The sequence below is a fragment of the Canis aureus genome, chromosome 27 (assembly GCF_053574225.1).
Source record: "Canis aureus isolate CA01 chromosome 27, VMU_Caureus_v.1.0, whole genome shotgun sequence".
Lineage (NCBI taxonomy): Eukaryota > Metazoa > Chordata > Mammalia > Carnivora > Canidae > Canis > Canis aureus.
In genome coordinates, this window is record NC_135637.1 from 27,536,569 (window position 1) to 27,557,807 (window position 21,239).

The 21,239-nt window shown below is 39.8% G+C and overlaps 1 protein-coding gene across 5 annotated transcripts in view; it reads right to left on the minus strand.

Moving 5' to 3' along the window:
• The window catches only part of MORC2 (MORC family CW-type zinc finger 2), a 41,807-nt gene that overhangs the window by 18,927 nt on the left and 1,641 nt on the right, over nucleotides 1–21,239 (minus strand). For all 5 annotated transcript variants that reach the window (XM_077874345.1, XM_077874344.1, XM_077874347.1 and 2 more), the window contains exons 2-6: nucleotides 14,820–14,873; nucleotides 12,231–12,265; nucleotides 6,138–6,206; nucleotides 5,540–5,630; nucleotides 2,232–2,340 (exon numbers count right to left, since the gene is read on the minus strand). In XM_077874345.1, the coding sequence (XP_077730471.1) occupies nucleotides 2,232–2,340; nucleotides 5,540–5,630; nucleotides 6,138–6,206; nucleotides 12,231–12,265; nucleotides 14,820–14,873 (358 nt within the window). The remainder of the gene's footprint in view (nucleotides 1–2,231; nucleotides 2,341–5,539; nucleotides 5,631–6,137; nucleotides 6,207–12,230; nucleotides 12,266–14,819; nucleotides 14,874–21,239) is intronic.

Sequence of the window (21,239 nt, forward strand, 5' to 3'; positions counted from 1 at the left end):
CAGCCCCAGGTGACAACAGCATTACTTTACACAGCATACACTTCCACTGGCACCCATCCTGGCCATCAGGACACTTCTTTAGTTTCAATGTCACCACTCCCCTGGTTTTCCTGTTACCCATCTGGCCACTCCTATCTCTTCTGTGGCCGTCTCCTCTCCCTAGGAGAGAACATCCCTGAGATCTCAGGTGCTCTTCTCACTCTGCACACTTTTAGGTAAGCTCATCTGTTACCAAGGATCCCAGAGCCCAGGCCTCCCCACAAAAGCTCATGACCCAGACTTAACTTTCCAAGTCCAGGAGAAAATGACACTCTTCATCAAAGAGTAGGATGCCCCTCTCTTCCATTCTTCACTAGCTCCAAACAGCCCACCATGCCCCAGCTGCCACACTAGAACCTACATCATTCCCTTTTCCCCTCTCCACTAATCAAACACCAGATTTACAGGCCCCACATGTCAAAGAAATGACAATTCTTCCTAGCTCTCTCACCTTCCTGCTGCAGTCCTGGCATGCTACACACAGCTAGGGAATGTTAACTAGTCTACTCCAACACCTGTCTTTTCAATCCAGTTACCACACAATGACCAAACTGATTCTTTTTAAGAGAGATAAAATACGAGCAGGTAGAAAGGGGAAGAAGAGGGACAGAGAGAATTTAAAGCAAGCTCTACACCCAGCGTAGAGCCCAACACGAGGCTCGATCTCATGACCCTGAGATCACAACCTGAGATGAAATCAAGCCACCCAGGCGCACCCTGCCCCCCACCAAACTGGATCTTTTTAAAAGGGAATCTGATACTGCCACACCTTTGAAGGTTGCTGTTAGTAAAATCCCGCACTCACCAAAGCCCTGAGATCAAGCCTGACCTGGCCCTGCCTGCTCTCCAAGAGGCCACCACCTTTCTTCAGCTAGCCCCTCTGCCAAGTCCCTTCCCACAGCACATATGAGGCTTCAGGACCCTGAACACACCATTTCCATGAACTTGACCATCCTCCTCCCACTATCCACAGTCCATCAGAAAATTACTGAAAACCGAAGCCTGGACAAAAGTTCTTTTGCCCCACCTTCTCCCAGGAGCCTGCTTTTTCCAGCTATAGCACTTCTCTTACTGCATGCATGATAGATGAACTGATACAGTGCACAAAAAAGCAAACAAAAACACTGGCTTGCCAGTGTTTGGTGGTGGGAAAAAAGACAGCTTTTCAGTCCCAATATGAACTAATATGCTACGATTTAAGCTCACATATAAACAGGGCCAGCACGAATTTAATCACAGCTAACCAAGAGAGATTAATCAGCTTGAAACCCTGACTGAGTTCACCTATTTACATGACATCTGTGGATTTCTGTCTGCAGACCCTCTCAGACCCCTCTCTAAAGTTCTGGCCACTTCTCACACATGAAAGGAAGAAAAGAGTCCAGTCTGAGGCTGGGCAGACTAAAGCTGTCTCTGATTCCCACAATGAAGAAGCAGAGACTTCACCACATCAGCTTTGTGGATGTCTGAACCACCACGCCGCAAAGAGAATCAACTGAGCATGTGTTTAGCTTACATACTTAATTACTGAAATGCTATAAAATCAAAATATTCTAGATTCATTAGGACTTCTTTCTAGCACATCAATGATGAGCTGGGGCTAAGTGTCATCTATCATTTAGCAAAGAGCTTACCATGATGTTTTCCATATACTTATCTGCTTCACTACCTGTCCAGGCCCTACAGGTATCTGACTCCACCTTCTGATATAAATGATTAAATCAACATATTTCTTCAAAAGGAAAATACCTTCATAACACATTCCACAAAATCACCAGCGTATGGAAAAAACAGTCTATTCCTAATATTAATTCCTATTACTATGGCAGGCTGTGATCTCTACCCACAGTCAAGTTAAAACACTCCACTTGATAAAACAACTCTTCATATTAACACCCTGCCAGACTGAATTCAGGCTGCAAGTCTAAAGAAGATACAAATCCAACTCTTGGTCCCTGCCATTTAATGGCCTCATTCTAATAGGCCTAATTCTATTCTCTGAAGCTTTGAGATTTTTACCTCCTCTCACACTAAGAGGTCTGCCTAACCCCTCAATCAGTTCGACTAACCAGCTAATCCCATAATGGGGCCATGGCTGCAATCCTGCAACCCCAATGAGCCCAGCATCACAAATAACTTAGGCAGACTAGGAAATGCGAGATGATGACTCAGACCACAAGGACAGAACCTACTTCATCAATGCCTTCCTCCTCATGAAAGGTCCGAGACAAGAAGAGGCAGGTCATGGTGTCTTCCTTCTTGGTGAAGAGTATAAAATCCTTCCCAATGCGCATTGAGCCCCTGAAAGGAAAGCAGAAATGGGTTATTCTCCCAGGGATTCAAAAACCCATCTGAAAAAGAAACAAATTCGCTCTCTGGACATGAGTGAAATTACCTTTCGAAGGCTCTCCTCAAGGCCTCCCTCCTTCCCAGGACCCTGAGATGATGAGGTCCACAGCCCTCATTTCCTCTACTCTTCCATCAGTTTTTGCTGTCCCTGACTCTACTTACCCACCTTACAGGGCTCCCTCACCACCCTTTTTGGACACATTCACCACAGATCATCAGCCCCAAGTTAGTCTCACCCCCAACCTACTGCCACAATGGTAAGTAATTCTGCTGCCCATGCATCAGGTTCATCTCAGCCACACAAGGGCTGCTGTACTCTGACTGAGCCACCACCAGATTTCCCTCCAGGAATCAATACCCTCAACACATCATCTTCCACACTGACCACATCCAGTTCCCACCTGATCCTTCCACTGTTGACACAAACTCCCTTCTCATTCAGTCATCAAATGGCAGCACCATCAAGGGTGTAGCCCACAATCTACTCTTATAAATCCTCAAAAAGAAACCAGTATGACCCTAAGGCTCAGCCAAATATAGGGGGGCTAACCATACACAACACAATTCTTAATCACAGTTTTTAAGAAGCCTATAATTGGCTCATGTCCTGTAACTACAATTACCTTCTCTCTCAAAACTGTTTTGCCACCTCAAGCTCATTATGCCATAGGCAGTCCCTACTTTTAGACACAAATGGTTTCTGGGAAATGTGCCTTGAGGCTGGGTTCCACAAGGCGAAAGTCCGAATGGAATCAACCGCTTCCTTCCTGTTTGGCCACATTAAATCTTCTGAGGAACAGGCAAGAACAGGCCTTTCTGGGCAACATGGAACAGGGCAGAAGTTCTAACAGTTCATTACCCACTGAACAATGGGGCTGTTTAACTCCTTTCTTCTGAGCAGCTTCTGGGGCTTTATGGTTGTTATCTCATTAGCCTTCATAATACCCCAGGGAGGGGATGGTAGTGGGAAGCCTCATTACTCTCTTCTATGTACGAATACAAACCAGGTTGGCAAGCCAAACACATAAATGAATGCCATGTCCCATTTCCCCAAATGCTCAGGAAAACGCCCAGGACACTATCCAGAGACACCCTGGGGGCTGCCAAGTTCTCTTTCTCCTCCTCCAGTTCCAAAGATGCTGGCAACACTCCTGACAGATTTCACAGCCCTCCTCCTTCTTCTCTGAAGCTTATGGATAGCAAAATGAGGCACATTACCTTGTTTTCTGTCAAAGCTTGCTCTTGCCCGAATTTGGCAAAAACTCTCACTTTGTGCTTCTTTCTTCCCTCTTTGATCCTGACCTGGGAGGCTGAAGAGCAACAACCCCAAAAATGCCACCTCTCTGCTGGCTTCATTGCTTCTCAGCCCTATTCTCACCACAAATCACTCCCTCCTGAAACTTTTCAACTTCTGAATTGGTTTCAAAATTACACTTTCAACACTAGATGGCTCCAACTCAATGGGTTCTTTACAAAACTCATTCTACTAAAATACGCTAATGACAACACTCAACTTCCTGGTCTTCTAAGCATGGTCAGAGTCACATTTTGTTTGCTCCTCAAACTTGCTCTGTAAGAGAGAATGTCAGAGAATAGGACCCCATTTTCTAGATTAGAAAACAGATATTCAGAGACATGAAATAGTTTGCCTGAGGCCACAGAACTGCTAAGACCAGGTAGAAGGAGGCTGGCCTACAATCCAGATAAGTTGGGGCTTCATCTTTCACACTGACTCTAAGAGACCTGTTATTGGGAATTTAGGGCACTAGCCCCAGAATCACCAGAATCCATAGACTCCTAGGCCCTACCCTAGATCTAGTGAATCAGGCCAGGAAACTGAATGGTGAGATCAAAGGAGAAATAAAACAATCCAGAAACTTGTCTAAGGCTCTCACAATAATGGGAGCATTTAATCCTTAACTTACCTAGCATGTATTACACTCCCAATTTACAAAGGAGGAAGTTGAGGCTCAGAGAAATAATTAAGTGGCTGAGATTTGGAATTTAATTTAATAGGACTGAAGTGAGATGGACAACAGCTCCAGCTTTGCAGCAGAAAGACCTGGTTCGTATCTCAGCTCTACACTCGGGCAAATATTTTTATACCTCTAGGCAAATCACTTCATCCCCATAAACCTCAATTTCCTCATTGGAAAATGATGATAAAAGGATTAAATGAAATCATCCTAGTAAAATTTTTAGCATAGTGCCTGGCACGTGCTAAGTACTTGTTATTACCATTTGGTTTCTCCCCTGAAAGACCAATTAAAAAGTCCAGGTACCATGTCCCTAATGTCTTTGAAAGCACACTCTTTCACTGCTACACATCCAAAGCACGCTGCATATGAGACACAACTGATTGTTGACTGACCAAAGCACCACCCTCTCTCAAAACAACACGTTTACTGGAAACGTGACTCAGAATCCCATTTGTACAAACTCCAATCCCATTAAATCTTATTCCATCCAAAGGTATGTACAGCTGGAAGTGAGCATTTCAGAAATAGAAACCTTTCTCTTGGGGCTTCACTCAAAATCAGAACAACACATTCCAAACACCAAACAAGTGGGAACCAAGGGTTGAGAAAGACCCAAGGGATCTGAAGACATTAGGTAAGTCCCTGCTACTGGGTCTAGCAGGACACAGGAGGAGAGATCATGTCCTCTGAGAGGGAGGGTTCAGATCTCTCTTACTCACCCTGGATCCCCCAGTGCCTGGGCTCAAAACATGACATGTGACAGGTGCTCAGGGAACACTGCTGAGAACACTGCTGTGCCATGAAGCAATTTCTCTACCATCTCAGATACTTCTAACCCTGCAAAACAACCACTTGCATCCTGAAACCATGGGGAAAAGTAAGAATTTTCGTCAGGAGGAGAGATGTGGTTCCAGAGCACATTGCCAAGAGAAACCTACAACTTGTTTCTCTCACCCCAAATGGTTTAGGCTGTTCATACTTTCAATCTGTAAGGAAAACTCGGCTAAACAACAGTTACTAAGTCCCCAAACTACCATTTCTTTCTGATTTTTCTTATGTTTCAGAGTTATACTGACTAAAGGATAAGGAATAGAAAAATTTCCATTGTACAGCAGCAGGAGAGCATGCTTGATTTTGTATTGAGTCCTATGATAGGCTTCTAGTATACTTACGATTTTAATCCATTCCCATACTGCCCAATCTGGGTGGACTCAGGTGTTCGCTTGGCTGACTTCCCAAACTGGATCACACTGGCAGCATCACCTAAAGTGGCAGGCACAAAAGAAAGTGAAATATTTGCATTTCTTCCCCAGGATCCTCACACAACTCAAAGGTCTCAGCCTTGTTAAATCTAAGCAGGGCTGCATGTCTACTAAAATCACTTTCCAAGGAAATTCACAACCATGAGGCAAAGGGAGGCAACCTCTGACTGGCCTGTCAGTACCGCCTATCACTATGACTTTCTTGTTACCAGAACATGGTATGAAGGCTGAGGGAGGCCTCTGTAGTTCCAGCTCCAGGATGTTGTGCAACCATGTCAAGAAACAGGTAATCTGACTGACTTTGGGTTGCCATTCAGATACTATCTACTATACTAGGACAAGACCTGGCAAATCCATTAGTGGAATTAAGCCTGAGATGTTGCAACAGACCTCTCTCTCTCCAGGTGGATCTTCTAGTCACAACGGTAAGGCAACAGAAAAACACAATGAGTATTCAGTAAAAAGAGTTACATCCTCCCCCAAAAGCAGTAATCATCTCATTACTTACTTGGATCCATTCCTGCTCCATCATCCAAAAAGCAAAGCATAAATCCTCCTCGAAGGTCCTCTCGCCTTTCTGTAAAAGAAGCAGTTGCTATTACTGCGAAATTACCTACCAGAGGGTAGCAACATGGGTAAGGTCAGAAGAAGGTGGGTCAATTTAACATCTGGGTACAAAGAGATTAGGACAAACCTAGCTCTTCCTTCTAATAGCCCTAGCTGGTAAATGTCAGGGCCCTTACTATCAAAGAAATACTTGGTCCACTAGACTAACCACACCTAGGACCGCTGAATATGCATGTATTTCCTTTTTCTTTTTAAAAATGTTATTTGAGAGTGTGCACACAAGTATGTTCATGGGAGGGGGGAGGTAGTGAAGCTGACGAGCCTGACGTGGGGCTTGATTCCAGGACCCTGAGGTCATGACCTGAGCCAAATGCAGACACTTAACTGAGCCACCCAGGAGCCTCTGAATATGCATGTATTTCAGGCAAACTTCAATCATCCTTCTGCCTCTCTCCACCTGGATTATTCCCACCTCTGCCCTCTGCTGTGGGCCCGATGCCACTAAAATTCTCCAAGTATTACACTGTCCTTATCAACACTGCTCAAATCAACAGGGCAAGTCCTTTGTGAGTTTGGGGTAGCCTTCAAACAATGTGATCATGTCAGACATGCTACAGGCTAAGGGTGTCAGCTACCATCCAGATGAACTGGTAAGTCTGTGTATGACTATCCCCAAGCTAACTCGAGTTTCTGGGCTATCTGTATTCACTGCTACCTGAACTGGTAAGTCTGTGTATGACTATCCCCAAGCTAACTCGAGTTTCTGGGCTATCTGTATTCACTGCTACCTCCTCTGCTTGATCAGTCCTTGAAATGGCCCCCCAACCTAAGAATGAGATGGCACAAGGTGCAGTGAGAGCTACCCACTTCCCAGTTGGACTTGCTTGACTAGAAAGAGGAACAGTCTTTTGACAAGAGGATTAAATCCTTTGATAGTGCAGCCATGATAGGGCTTCCTGGTCGACAGGAAAGGAACAAAACAAACTGGCTGCCATTTTAGTGGGTGGAAGAAGAAACTCTTCTTTCAGGAGCTGTCTTCTGCAGCAGCAGGTGGTTACTCAAAGTAGTCTGGGTCTAAGCATGTCACAAACACTTAAAGAAGAGATGCTCAAATAGGGAAGAGGGCCATACTGGAATTCCCAAGGTGCCTATGACCAATGATGAGGATCATGTTGGTAAAGGAGGAACAGCACAGGATGCGGAATCAGGAGAGCACTTCTACCAAAAGGAAGATCTATATAAGGCACTACAGAAACAAGTTTGAGGCTGCTTTGGAGCCTAGTTCCTGAGTACTTTTTTTTGTCCCCTGCAAGCTGAAGTTCACCAACTTTATACAACGATCTAAGCTGAAGAATCTGTTTAAAATACTCTTTGTCCTCCCCTTGGGCTAAAGATTCAAGTGAGTCATCATCACCTTCTATCAAATGGACTAGTGTAATTTAAAATGTATTTCAAAAGTACTATAAACCACAGATTTTCAAGTATCATTAAGTGTTGAGGAAGCAGACTTTGCTGAAACATTAATAATAAGTGCTTTTTGAAAGTTCAAGAGCAAAGACCTTCCTGTAAATACTATCGGTAGCTAAGAAAATTTCTCCTTATGGAAGTGCCTTCTATCAGTGTGGAAATCTGGTAAGCAGGAGCAAGTGCAATAAAAGTGCAAAAAGCCTTCAAAGTTTCCTTCTGGAGGAAGCAAAATATCACATGGAGACTCAAACTAGGTCAGATACAGAGCATGGTAAAAGAAATCTAGCCAAGAGCCATCTGTTTTACACTTCAGCCATAAACATACATGTAGATTCTGCTTTGGGATCCAGAAATTGGTTCAAGTCAACTGCATCTGAAAAGTCCTCAAGGATCACTGGCATTTCTTGAACATCATATAGGAAGTTACTTTTAGGCCCTTGAGTTTCTTAGAACAGGATCTGCAGGCTGTCTTAACACATAATCATTACTTAACAGTGGGTCTAAGATCCCTTTCTTGTTCAAGGACTTCATTTAAAGATTTTTCATATGGTTTACAAAGGTAAGAGATCCACCGATAAAGGATCCTCCTGGCCACATAGTGATCAACAAGCCTATAAGCAGCTCATAGTACCCGAGTCCACAGGATCATATGCAACACTGCCTCAGGGTCAAGAGAGACCAGCTGGCACAGCAGTCACTTTGTAAATAAGCAATGTGGCCTCATCCCCTGGCTACTATGCTTATTCTACCAATCACTCATTTATTCAATGACTATTTACTGAGCATTTCCTCTGTGCCTGGCTCTGTGATGAAGACAAGATAAACAATGCAGATATGATCACTGCCCTCACAGAGCTTATGGTCCTATAGATGCTACTCTCTGTAGCAAATCAGTTAAGCAGAAGGGTTCAATCAGACGAGTAAGTAACAGCTAGAGCAAAATGTAGTGTGTATAAGAATCAGCTAAAGAACCCAGATTCTGGGCTCCACCCTGGAAAGTCTGTGTGGGTCTGAGGAGGTACCTAAGGATTTGCATTTCTAACAAGCTCCCACGTGATGCTGATGTTATCCATCAATGGACCACTCTTTGAGAAGCACTGAGCTAGAGAAACAAGAACTGGAAGGTTTTCCTGCTCAAAACTATCTTCCCAGACATTTCACCAATTACAGATGTATTCCTAACACCTGATACTTGCTTTGATCAATTGAGTGTTATCTGAAGCCTCCAAGCAAAGGATTTTGATGAAGGAGGGGGGAGTTCTAGAGATAGGAGACCAACCAGCTGCGAGTTGTATGGTCCCACTCCCATCGTACATCTTTGGAAGCAAGACAGGGAGAGAAAAGCCAAACTGCCTTCTTTATAGTTGTGCTTCAGATCCTGGTAGCAGCTATGTAAGATTATCAGAATGAGTTTGGAAAGATGCACATCTAAGCTCCCCCCAATATGGCTAAGTCTGGCTTATCCAAATTAGCCTGACTTCCCATCATCCAACTCCCACCAGGGAAAAGACAGGAAAAAGAAGAAGAAATGTAAAATGGAGATAATAAAAGAGATGATAAAATAATGTCCTTAGCAGAAGTTATAATAAAATGACACTCAAGGGCAGCCCAAGTGGCTCAGTGGTTTAGCGCCACCTTCAGCCCAGGGCCTGATCCTGGAGACCCAGGATCAAGTCCCGCGTCGAGCTCCTTGCATGGAGCCTGCTTCTCTCTCTGCTTCTCTGTGTGTCTCTCATGAAGAAATAAATAAAATCTTTAAAAAAAAAAATGACATCCAAGTTCTTCATTATTCTTTTGAAATCTGGGTAATATTTATTTCAGTGCTCTAATTTCCCACTTACTAACCATGGTTTAGCATCACAAAGGAGATCTTTCTTTGAGGAGTTGCACTACCTATTTAAGGAAGTCAAGAGAGTCAATAAAAATACTGAATCTAAAAAAAAAAAAAATACTGAATCTACTTCTGACAGGCACATTATTGTCTGGCCCCATCTAATAGGAATGCTTTGGGTAAATGAACACCTCTGTACTTCAAGAGTCTGGTTCCTTTGTCACTTTTCTTAGGTTTAAATACAATCTTTTAAAAAATGACTTTTTAGGGAATTCAAACAATCTGATATTTAAGGGGATTTCCAAGCTCATTATCAGTCTAGTCTCAGAATGGGAGACAAGAAAACACTTTCCCCTGTGTACTGACAGTAAGAACTTTATGGTACCAGGTATTACTAATTCTACTATTGCACTCATAAACTGAGGTTGCTTTTATTCCTCCTGTTGAATGTGTTAATTAAACTCTGAGGTAGAAAAGTGTAAAGTTAAGGACATTTCACCCAAGACTCCCAATCTTGAGGTATTTGGAGTAAATCAAGTCTTCCTCTAAAATGCTATAGTGCTTAGTACTTCTATCACACCATTTAATCCTTAACTGCCTTGACAGTTCCCTCAAGATCAAGTTATTGTTCTCTAATCATCTACACAGTGCTGCCTCTCCAATTAAAGACTTAAGTTCTCTAATGAGAACTTAAAAAAGGCTCCATCACATCCTCTCTGGACTCTTCCCAAAGCACAATAGGAGTAAGAACACTGAGCACAGAATAAATACACAGCGGGCCTTTTTCATTTAAATTGAAATCCATTCTGTTGCAATCTAAGTGTAAAGGATTAAATTTTCTTCATGAAATTCACCCACCAAAGGTGGTAGGAGGAGACAGAGATGATGTGTTTAAAATGCTTTTTTCAAATAGACTCAGCTATGATGATTTGTCCTTTCAATATCACTTGGAGTAGACGCCTATTCTCTGCTTTACCATCTGTGCAACGATTAAAACAACATTTCTTTCAAAAGTAGCTGTAATTGCTCCTCATTAAAGCATACTTAAGATGTAAGATACACACTGTGACTTGGGGATGGTGCCTCCATTTGGCCTTAGGGTTTAAGTAACCATCTTCTAACACTCTTCTGCTGTGCCTCTGAGATGCATTCCTAACACCTGATATTTACTTTGTTCCTTTATTCTAAAAATAAAAGAAGTCTTATTTTCACCACTTTGGCATAGCCTTTTGAGCAGAAGGCTTTCAGAATTTAAGCAGTACAGCGACTTTTAGCTGTTCTGAATTATTTTCTTGCTCTAAAGTAATTCAGACATGAAAAATTTGTCATATAGGAGATTCTTCATAATTATATAACATTGGAGGTTCTGAAAATTATTTCTTAGTTGTGTGCTTTTTCCCATTTATCAAATGAATCCACAAAGAGGGGTTATTTGATAACTGCATATTCTCACAAAAACACTTTAAGTCTTCTCATAAGTTAGTGAGTGTTACTCAAGACTTCAGAAAAGTTTGTCAGAGAAACATTATATGCAGTCAAACTGGATTTAAAAGCCACCTTCCTCTATTTTGCTTCCAAATTTCTAGCATTCAAATTACCAAAAACATGCTGGTACAAACACTGAACAGGTAGCTAGAAAGCAAACTAAAAATAATAATTTAAAATTTTAAAAAAGCAAATGATGACTAAGAATTCTTCCACTGTTGTACCCACTCCAGAAAAAAAAGAGAAACTTACTACCAAACAGCAGAGCCAATTAAATAAGCAAAACAGGAAACATCATTAATATTTTTAAATTCCAGGGTGCCTTGGTCATTCAGTCAACTGAGCATCTGACTTCGCCTTGGGTCATGATCTGGGGGTCCTGGGATCATGCCCAGGTCAGGCTCCCTGCTTGGCAGGAAGTCTGCTTCTCCCTCTCCCTCTGCCCCTCCCCCTGCTCATGCACTCACTTGCTCTCAAAGAAAATCTTTTTAAAAAGTCTTTCAAAAAAAAAAAAAAAAAAGTCTTTCAATTCCAAGCAAAGCAGCTGTCCTTCCCACCTGACACCTCTGCCTGAGAACATCTCCTCAGTAAAACCCCAGTGCCTACCCAGTTAACCCAACTATTTTATGCAACTGACACAGGCAACTCTCCAAGTCCTCAATGAGGTTTTAGAGAGAAAATGGCCTCTAACAAGTTCTCTCTTTGGCTGCAGGGACCAGTAAAATCAGCCAATCAGTAATCTAACCAGTAAAATCACCAGTACTTGGTCACTTCACGCCCCACTACTCTATCATCCCATTAAACTCTCAGTGGCTATATAAATAGATATAGGGGTGCCCCGAGGGGGGGTGGGCTCAGTCAGCTAAGTCAGGGGGGCTTTTGGCTCAGGTCATGATCTCAGGGTCCTGGGATGGAGCCCTACATCTGGCTCCCTACTCAGCAAGGAGTCTGCTTCTCCCTCTCCCTCCCTCTCTCACTATGTCGCTAACTCTCTCTTTCTCTCTCTCAAGTAAATAAAATCTCTTTTAAGAAAATAAATAGATCTATAGATCTGGGCACCATGTGTGAGTTTCCTTACACCAATATTCTTGGTTTCTACTACATGCCTGACCAGGGCTGCCCTGCTTCTACCTATGACCTGGAGTAATCACGCCATCTCTCCCCAGGCTCTTAGGCATTTCTTCTTAGACACAGCAAAAAATGCATTCAAAGGAACTGAACATTAGAAGAAAGGACTGATGTCTGACTTACCAGCGTAAATATCTATTCTGGTTGCATCAGCATCTCTGCAAAATTAAAAGGAAAAAAATCAAGATCCAAATGAATATAAATATTCATATAAATACTGAATATAAAATATCAAACATCAAAATGCATAGTATTTTAAGTATGATGCATACTATTTTGAGTTTATTTTTAGAAAGTCATACAGAAATTCTGTATCCATTAAAGTACTCTCCCACTTGACAACTCTATTTTCCTTATGTGTGAAATATATTTCCCTATGTGTGAAGCTCTAAATTATTTAAAATAACCACACGACACATAGGGCCTAGATATTTTAATATGGATTTCACAGTAACAATATCTATAGAATAAGGAAGAACATTCCCTCTTACATACTAAAAAATTACAACTGTGTTTCTCTCATAATTTGATAGCAAACATAGAAAATGTTCCAATAACTTTTCCATTTTTCTTTTGTGTAAGATACTGAGAACAAAGAAAAAAAAACCATCTGCCACAAAGCCTATGAAAAATCACATCTCATAGTATACACTATAGTCAGCAGACTAATTCACAAGCTTGGGATCCCTGGGTGGCGCAGCAGTTTGGCGCCTGCCTATGGCCCAGGGCGCGATCCTGGAGACCCGGGATCAAATCCCACGTCGGGCTCCCGGTGCATGGAGCCTGCTTCTCCCTCTGCCTGTGTCTCTGCCTCTCTCTCTCTCTGTGACTATCGTAAATTAAAAAAAAAAAAAAAAAAAAAAAAAAATCTAATTCACAAGCTTGTAATCTTATCCTCCCTAACCTAGAAAGGAGGTTGGTGCACTATATTAGACTCCAACCACCAGCTGAAATACAAGTTCAGTCATCAATAAAAGCTTGAAAGTAATCTAGTCCAATTCTCCTAACTGCAGGCAAGGAAAATGAGGCACGGAGTGTTTCATCAGTTTTAAATGTAAAAAATCCATACAGTTCTACATGTATCTATTCCCCAAAACATAAAAACAGTTTCAAATATGAGAAAGAGGAGCAAAATGTGTGCATGACCAGGAACACATACTTCAGGAATCATCCGTTCACCACATGATAGACAAAAAGGCAGTCTGCCATAGCATACCATGGTCTCACTAAGTTAACAAGTGACAAAGCACACCATGGTCTCACTAAGCTAACAAGCTAACAAATTCAAACATAGTTCCATTAGGCTACACCATTTTTAAATTGAATACAGGGACACCTGGGTGGCTCAGTGGGTTAAGTGTCCACCTCTGACTCAGGTCATGATCTCAGGGTCCCGGGATTGAGCCCCACATCAGACTCCCTGCTCAGTGGGGAGCTTTATTCTCCCTCTCCCTCTGCAGCTATCTCCGCTTTTGCTCTCTCACTCTAGCTCTCTCTCAAATAAATAAAATCTTTTTAAAAAATTTAAATAGAATACAAAAGTTATGTGTCAACCATCATTAAAACAAAAATGGAAGTTTTCTGGTTAAACAATTTGTTAATAAGCACACTTCCATGTTATTCCAGGGAATAACAATAAAAGTAATAATGGTACAGGATTATAGTATAGGCATAAATACAGAAAAAAAACAGCAAGCTCATTAACTGGGGATCTATTTAGAAAAGTACTTCTACAAAAAAGTACTTATCTCTTACCCTCTTCCTTCATCAGTCATCAACACTGGGTCAATAGCAATGTGTCTGAATTTTATGTTTGCATTCAGAAACAAAACTGAGATAACATTTTCATAATTATTAACAGAATCTTGATTTGGTTGTTGCTTTTTATCTTTGAGCCAACCCAAAGTTGTTTCCAGTACTGCACAGTAACAGTTATAGACTTCCATCACTAAGAACTCAGTGTAACACAATGCTAAAGAATTTCTTCAAGCACAGCTGCTAACAATAGAAAACACTGATCCATCATCTGACAATATACGTTTTAAAAACACACAGAACTCTGGCATAATTTTAAAGACTTTAGATGGTGTACTGTTCTGATAACTCAAATGAGATCTTAGCTATCACATTAACTTGATTCCTAAGTTTCTATCTTAACTCCCCCCAGCAGGGAGCCTGATGCAGAACTTGATCCCAGGACCCCGGGATCACGACCTGAGCCAAAGACAGATGCTCAACCACTGAGCCACCCCAGCGCCCAATTATCTTGCTCTAATACACAGTGGAAGATAACTTTGGAGGTCATAAGTTCACTATTTTTAGAAAGGCAATAAATGAATTAAAGTTAATCAAATAAACTGAAAGTACCAACTAACATGCTATTAAAAATACTTTTGGGGTAAGAGACCTCTTAGGAGTTCTTAGGAGTGAATTAAAACTGCTTACAAAATTGTCTTTCTCCCACATCTTCAGAAAGCAAAGGTCACAACGACCCAAAACGTTTTCAGGCAGAGACTGTAAGCTTAAAGACTACATACCTTGGGATCCCTGGGTGGCCCAGCGGTTTAGCACCTGCCTTTGGCTCAGGGCGTGATCCTGGAGTCCCAGGATTGGGCTCCCTACATAGAGCCTGCTATGTCTCTGCCTCTCTCTATGTGTGTCTCTCATGAATAAATAAATAAAATTAAAAAAAAAAAAAAAAAGACTACATACCTTGCATTATCAACCAGTTCGGCAAGAGCACCAAATAAGAATTCATGAGTAGTTCTAAAATGATAAATACAAAGAATCAGCAGAATCACAGAATTGAACTATGATACCTAATAAGTCAAGGTTATAAAATGTTTTTAGGAAAAAAACCCTAAAATTGCCATTTGAACTATCAATATACACTAATCAAATTTAAACTTCCCGAAAATTAGAGCCTTTTAAGAACCTGCTAAACCCCCTCAAATGTTAACCAAGTCCTGCTATCTACTCATGTTTATTCGCTCTATGTTAAGAAACTCACTCTGAAGCAGTAAGATTCCTATGCGTACTACTGATTTAAAAGCAGTTTTTTTCACTACTCATGTTCTGCCTAGAAAAATGTCTGTATTTTATTTTTCACTGCCTTAACCAGCCGTCAGTTTCTGCATATCTCTAAGCATGTTCAATGGACAATTTGCTAACATTTTATTTTACCAATGCTTGCATATTACCTATTGGTGAAAGAAGAAAACCCATTTGTTTCTGTGCATTTTATAAGCAAAATACTCCATTTGAAAGGGAAGAGAGAATAATCTATTCTCTGACATTTCACTTCTAGCTAAAAACAACTTTCACATTAAAGGATCCAAGACCCTCTTGTACAATTCCTCTTAGAAGGACAACAGCTTGGTGTGTTCTTCCTAGTGTCCATTAGCCCCTTTAAGGAGGTCATCTCTTTTCCAAGACGATGCTCAAAGTTGGGTTAGGTAAATACATAATTATCATATTATTCAGAACTCAACAAATATGATATTTATACATAAAATGTATCCTTAAATTCTTTCTCCATTTACATTCTCTTTAATTTGTGCTATTTCCCATAATAGTCTTTAGATATAAACGTACAATGTGTCCACCTAGAAACCTTGAAATGATTCAAAACATAAAATCATTAACCTAAATAGTACATTACCATCATCAATTTTTCAAAAATAAATTATTCCCACTGATTTTTTCACATACCATTTCAGCCAATAGACAAAGTGAAAATGTCTAAAATTTAGAATATACTTAAATTAACCAGTGTCTAGGATCTCTGATCACTTATTAAATCATGTAAAACAAAAAAACAAACTGTAAAATATTTGCTTATAGAATAAGCATCCAAAATTGAACTGTCCAGGAACCCTGGTTTTCCCTCCTTAAGTAAACCTACAAATTTTTACAATTGCAAATTTTGAATTAAAACTACTAGTTATTGAAAAAAAAAATTCTTGGAATTATAGGAAGAACTTTTCCCATGAGATCAGTGACTATTTGCTGCTAATCCAAAGGCAGCACCAATAAATATGTCTTGGCAAAAAGTAGACATTTATCTCCAGTTTGCCTAGAAAATAGAGCTCTCAAATTCTTCTGACCAAACTCCAATCCTTATATTACTGAAAAGAAAAACAATTTTTTTAAAGGAAAAACCTGCATAAAACATATTTTTAATTAAAAAATTTAAGTCTCTATAATCATCTTAAATTCTTCAAATTATCAATTAAAGATTGATAGCGTAGATTACTACGCTAAAGAAATAGGTTGAAATGTTAGAAAATTAGGATAATTTGGTAAAGATAATATAAATTAAATCTAACATTTACTCAAGCTTTCAACCAGTCATTTTCCTTAGAAGTGGCTTAGAAACTTAAAAATTGGGGATGCCTGGGTGGCTCAGCAGTTTAGCACCTGCCTTCCACCAGGGTATGACCCTGGGGTCCTGGGATCAAGTCCCACATCGGGCTTCCTACATGGAGCCTGCTTCTCCCTCTCCCTATGTCTCTGCCTCTCTGTGTCTCTCATGAATAAATTAAATCTTTTTTTAAAAAAAAGATTTTTTTTTTTTTTTTAAAAAGAAACTTGGGGATCCCTGGGTGGCTCAGTGGTTTGGTGCCTGCCTTTGGCCCAGGGTGTGATCTTGGAGACCCGGGATCGAGTCCCACGTCGGGGTCCCGGCATGGGGCCTGCTTCTGCCTGTGTCTCTGCCTCTCTCTCTTTCTCTCTCTGTGTCTATCATGAATAAATCTTAAAAAAAAAAAGAAAGAAAGAAACTTAAAAAATGAATTAGTTTTCTATACTCTAGACTTTTAATTTTGAAGATTACTTAAAAATATAAAATAACAAATTCTATTATAATAGTTCTCATTCCAATAAGAGCCTGTATTTTAACTATAGTCAAGGAAACTCAGAAATACAGCTCCTGTAACAACAAAAAGAATATTACCATAATAAGAATGGGACTACAGCTTGTATGCAGCAATCTTTGGAATAAATATGTTTAAGAATGAAGTACTGGCCTTTGGTCGTGAGAATAGTGAATATGAATAATCTTGAAAACTAATTCTGAAATCCTTTGCCATCAGGCCAAGAAATCAAATAAAAGTGGCAACTGCTTCTCAGCAACATGTATGTCTGACTGCTTCACATGAAAATGAGAGACATTCAGAATTCAGTAAGATCTCAAAAGGGCAAGCACAAAGATCTCTGGCTAAGTTTTCACTGCTTTCTATACAATGCTTAAAAATATTGCCTTGTAAAATCAGAATTTAAAGAAAACATTCCAAATGGCCTTCGTTGTTCCACATAGTATCAATGCTGTTCCACACAAACATATTTCAGATATGTTAACAGATATCTTTAAAATATAGTTAAGGGATACTTTTGTGATGTGTACTGACACATCATAAAAGGGATCTTTTGTGACAAGGGTTGGGAAGGTCAGAGTCAATACTCATAATCTTCTCCAGACCTTCAACCAATTGATGGGTCCTACTAACAAAGTCAGAGTTCTAAATATTTCTTAAAATCTTAAGAACACGGGCAGCCCGGGTGGCTCGGCGGTTTGGCGCCGCCTTCAGCCCTGGCGTAGTCCTGGAGACTCGGGATCGAGTCCCACGTCGGGCTCCATGCATGGGGCCTGCTTCTCCCTCTGCCTGTGTCTCTGCATCTCTGCCTCTCTCTCTCTCTCTCTCTCTCTCTGGAATAAATAAATATAAATCTTAAAAAAAAAATCTTAAGAACAAAAAAAAATCTTAACAAAAAATATATCAAAGACATAATTTCTCTCCCTTTTCTTAAATAATATTCAAAGAGACACATTCATTGCTTGCTAGCATTTGAAACAGGTATTTGAATAAATATCAAAAGAAAATTATTTTCCCAGATGTAAAGATTCTTTGCACATTATCCAAGAAAGGCCAACCATCTGGAAAAAGATTTTTAGCAAACTCACTTTCAATTGGCTTTTATATCATTTGTGCCATGATCAAAATAGTTTTGCAGCTCAGCATTTCCAGTGACAAATTCATGAGTAAATCTACTCATTACATAAGGAAAATGGTGTTCCTATTTATATTCAATCTGAATTTAAACCAATAGATTATCCACAAGTCCATCACACAGTGATAGCTTCTGCTGTGTTCTTGGAAATATTGACAAGTTAATTGCCTTAATTGCTAGAAAATAAAGCTGAGAAACAAGAGCATCCATTCTACATTCAAATGGCTTTAATATACTTAGAGTGTAAACCCACATTTCAACACAATTTTAAGTCCCCAAAAATATTGTCTCTAGAGGTGACAGGTGCCTCTATATTCACTACATATATAGATAAAACAAGCCAAAAGTATCATATTGCCAAGATAATTAAATGTGCCAACAAGAAGAGACACAGAGAGAAGGCATCTTATACTTAAGCACCCTGCCCTATCAGACGACTTAGCAGTACTGCAGTGATGTAAGCTATGCATCTTATCACAAAGGAACATCACTACCACCACTATATCTGGAATCTAGGACCTAGATTGTTCATCAACTTTTTACTAGTAGTCACAACTAAAGAGCAGTAACAGCATAAAAATCCTTTTATCATTTCATACTAGCAACATCCCGCATTAAAAGAAAGTACCCTAAAACTTTCACACTATCATGAGAATTTCTCAGGCCTGCTTTAAATCTTAACGCTGATGTAACCAAAATAACCATCATCAGTTACCACAGACATCATACCAAAACCAACAACAACAAAACGACCCTCGGGACAGATGTTTACTGTCTCCAACAAATGCTCCAGAATTTACCAAGAATGTAATCTACCTAATGACTACCACCATAGAGCAAACTGCTACATTGGCCAACTTCTGGTTTATATAAATTATTATGCAATGAATAAACAATAAGCACCATCTATTCAATGTTTACAGTGTACCATGCATGAGCTATAATTACTTTATAAACATTATTTTACATAATCGTCTACTTTCAGATTAGCCCCCTTTTATAGATGAAGAAACTGAGGCTCAGCCTGCCCAAAGACTCAGCCAGGAAGCAGGCAAATCCAAGCTTGGCTGGCTCCCAAGCCCATGCATCCTCTATTCATTGAACCACACTGATTTCTATCCTTCTAGCCTGCCTGGGTTCAGCCTGCAAGTCCAAATCACATGGGAGGTAAGCAAAGGGCCATACTTTTCATAACTCACAATATGGCAATACTGTAGATATCAAACACCCTATTACGGTCTTACATTTTAAAAATTAGAACAAAGGAAAAGGAACTATAGACAAATTTTCTCATTTCTAAAGGTGACACCATCACTTAACAAAATGAGGATCCATCCACCATCACTAGGAGTAAACAAGTCACAGCTTATGAAAATTTAAAAACGTGTTTCCTCTAGAAATGAATTTCATCATATCACCTTGATAAACCTTGAAATTAATTATAAACTAACTTATCTTAGTATTCTAGGGTTTGTATTTTCTCCTGGTAGGTTTGGACACATCCAAAAGTAGACTTCAAAGGTGTGATCCAGATTAGAAAATCTAGAGCTTCCAAATGATACATCCAACCCGCAAATGTTCATGCAAGAAGGTGGTTCCAACTCAATATGGGTAAAGTCAAATTCACAAACTCTCCAATTTCACTTTAAACAAATGACTTAACTAGAGCTTGATTCTTTACCTTAGTTCTGCTCACCTATTAAGTTATAAGATAGCAAAAGAAACAATATTCCAGAACCTCAAATTAAAGGTTTTTGAGATAAACTGAACAGACTTTCCAAGTAGGAAGTAAACCCTTTCCTTGAAGCAAAACAAGCCCTTAAGGCAAAACTGACTAGAGTTAGCACTGACTGCCTTATAATGGTTAAAGACACTAACCACTGTGGCCAAATAAATCATATTGCCTTAAATCTGCCACTTAGCAGGTGTGTTTTGGCATGTTACTCAATTTGAGCCTGTTTCCACAAATGTAAAACAGGAAGAATCCTTACTCCAGCAAGGTTATTATAAAGATTACTTTACACATGTTTAAAAGTGATGGCAAGAAGCAATTAACTGGTTGTAACTATTATTTTATTATCAAATAAAGTCGTTGGGGAAAGCTAGAACAACCCACCCAGTTTTACAAGTGCCATTCATGGTCTTCCAAGATTATCATATAATCCACCATTCCAAATTTGGCCCCTCATTCCACAATTCAGAACTGAAGTAACCATTTATTAAATACAATCACCTGAGAACATCTAAGTGGCCTTCATGTGCTTGTTCTTAAACACGGCAGTCCAAATATAAAAAAGGATAGTGAAGATTTTGCCCAAGACTGTGTTATAAACTAGCTAAGCAAGCCTGATCTGCAACCTTATCTGAGTTTCGGATTCATCATCCATAACATGAGACTTCACCTAAATGGCCTCTACAGTATCTACTCTAAAACGTTCTAGTTCAATAATAAGCTTCCTAAACAAAAAATAAAAGCAGGCTATCACCATTTGGCAATTCACTTCACTACTCAGAAAAATTTTATTTCCTTAACTGGAAAAAAGAAAAAAAATTACAGATGTCATTGCAAATTAACATATTGTTCTTTCCCATAAAAAGCTAAATACTATTTTACTATCATTAGATGATTGAAGTCTATATTCTCAACCCTCAAGGTAGTTCTTCAGCTCTCTGGGCCATTCATGTAGCTGCTCATCACTTCTCCATCACTAAAATGGTAGAATACTTACCTTCATCTCAAAAGTGACAAACGAATGTGTGAAAAACACTGTGTAGTTATGATCCCACCAAATTACCTCCAAGAGAGTGGGCATAAGAATTAAGCCTGAAACATTCCCGATCAACATGGGATAATTATAATCTCTTCATGAACTCAAGAATCATAAACACGTTATGTGTTCTGTGATTTGCACATTTTGGGGGAAGGCTATTTAAATTATGGGTTTAAACAAGTTGCCATTTCCTGCTTAGCACATAAAATATTGGACGTAAGGACAGATCTCCCTAGATGATAGAGCCAACTGTTTGCTGAAAAGATAAACTAATAATTTCTTCTCAAAAGTTGTCATCTAAATGTCTTCTTTTTTTTTCTTGCTAGGAAAAAAAAAAGACTTGTTATTACCC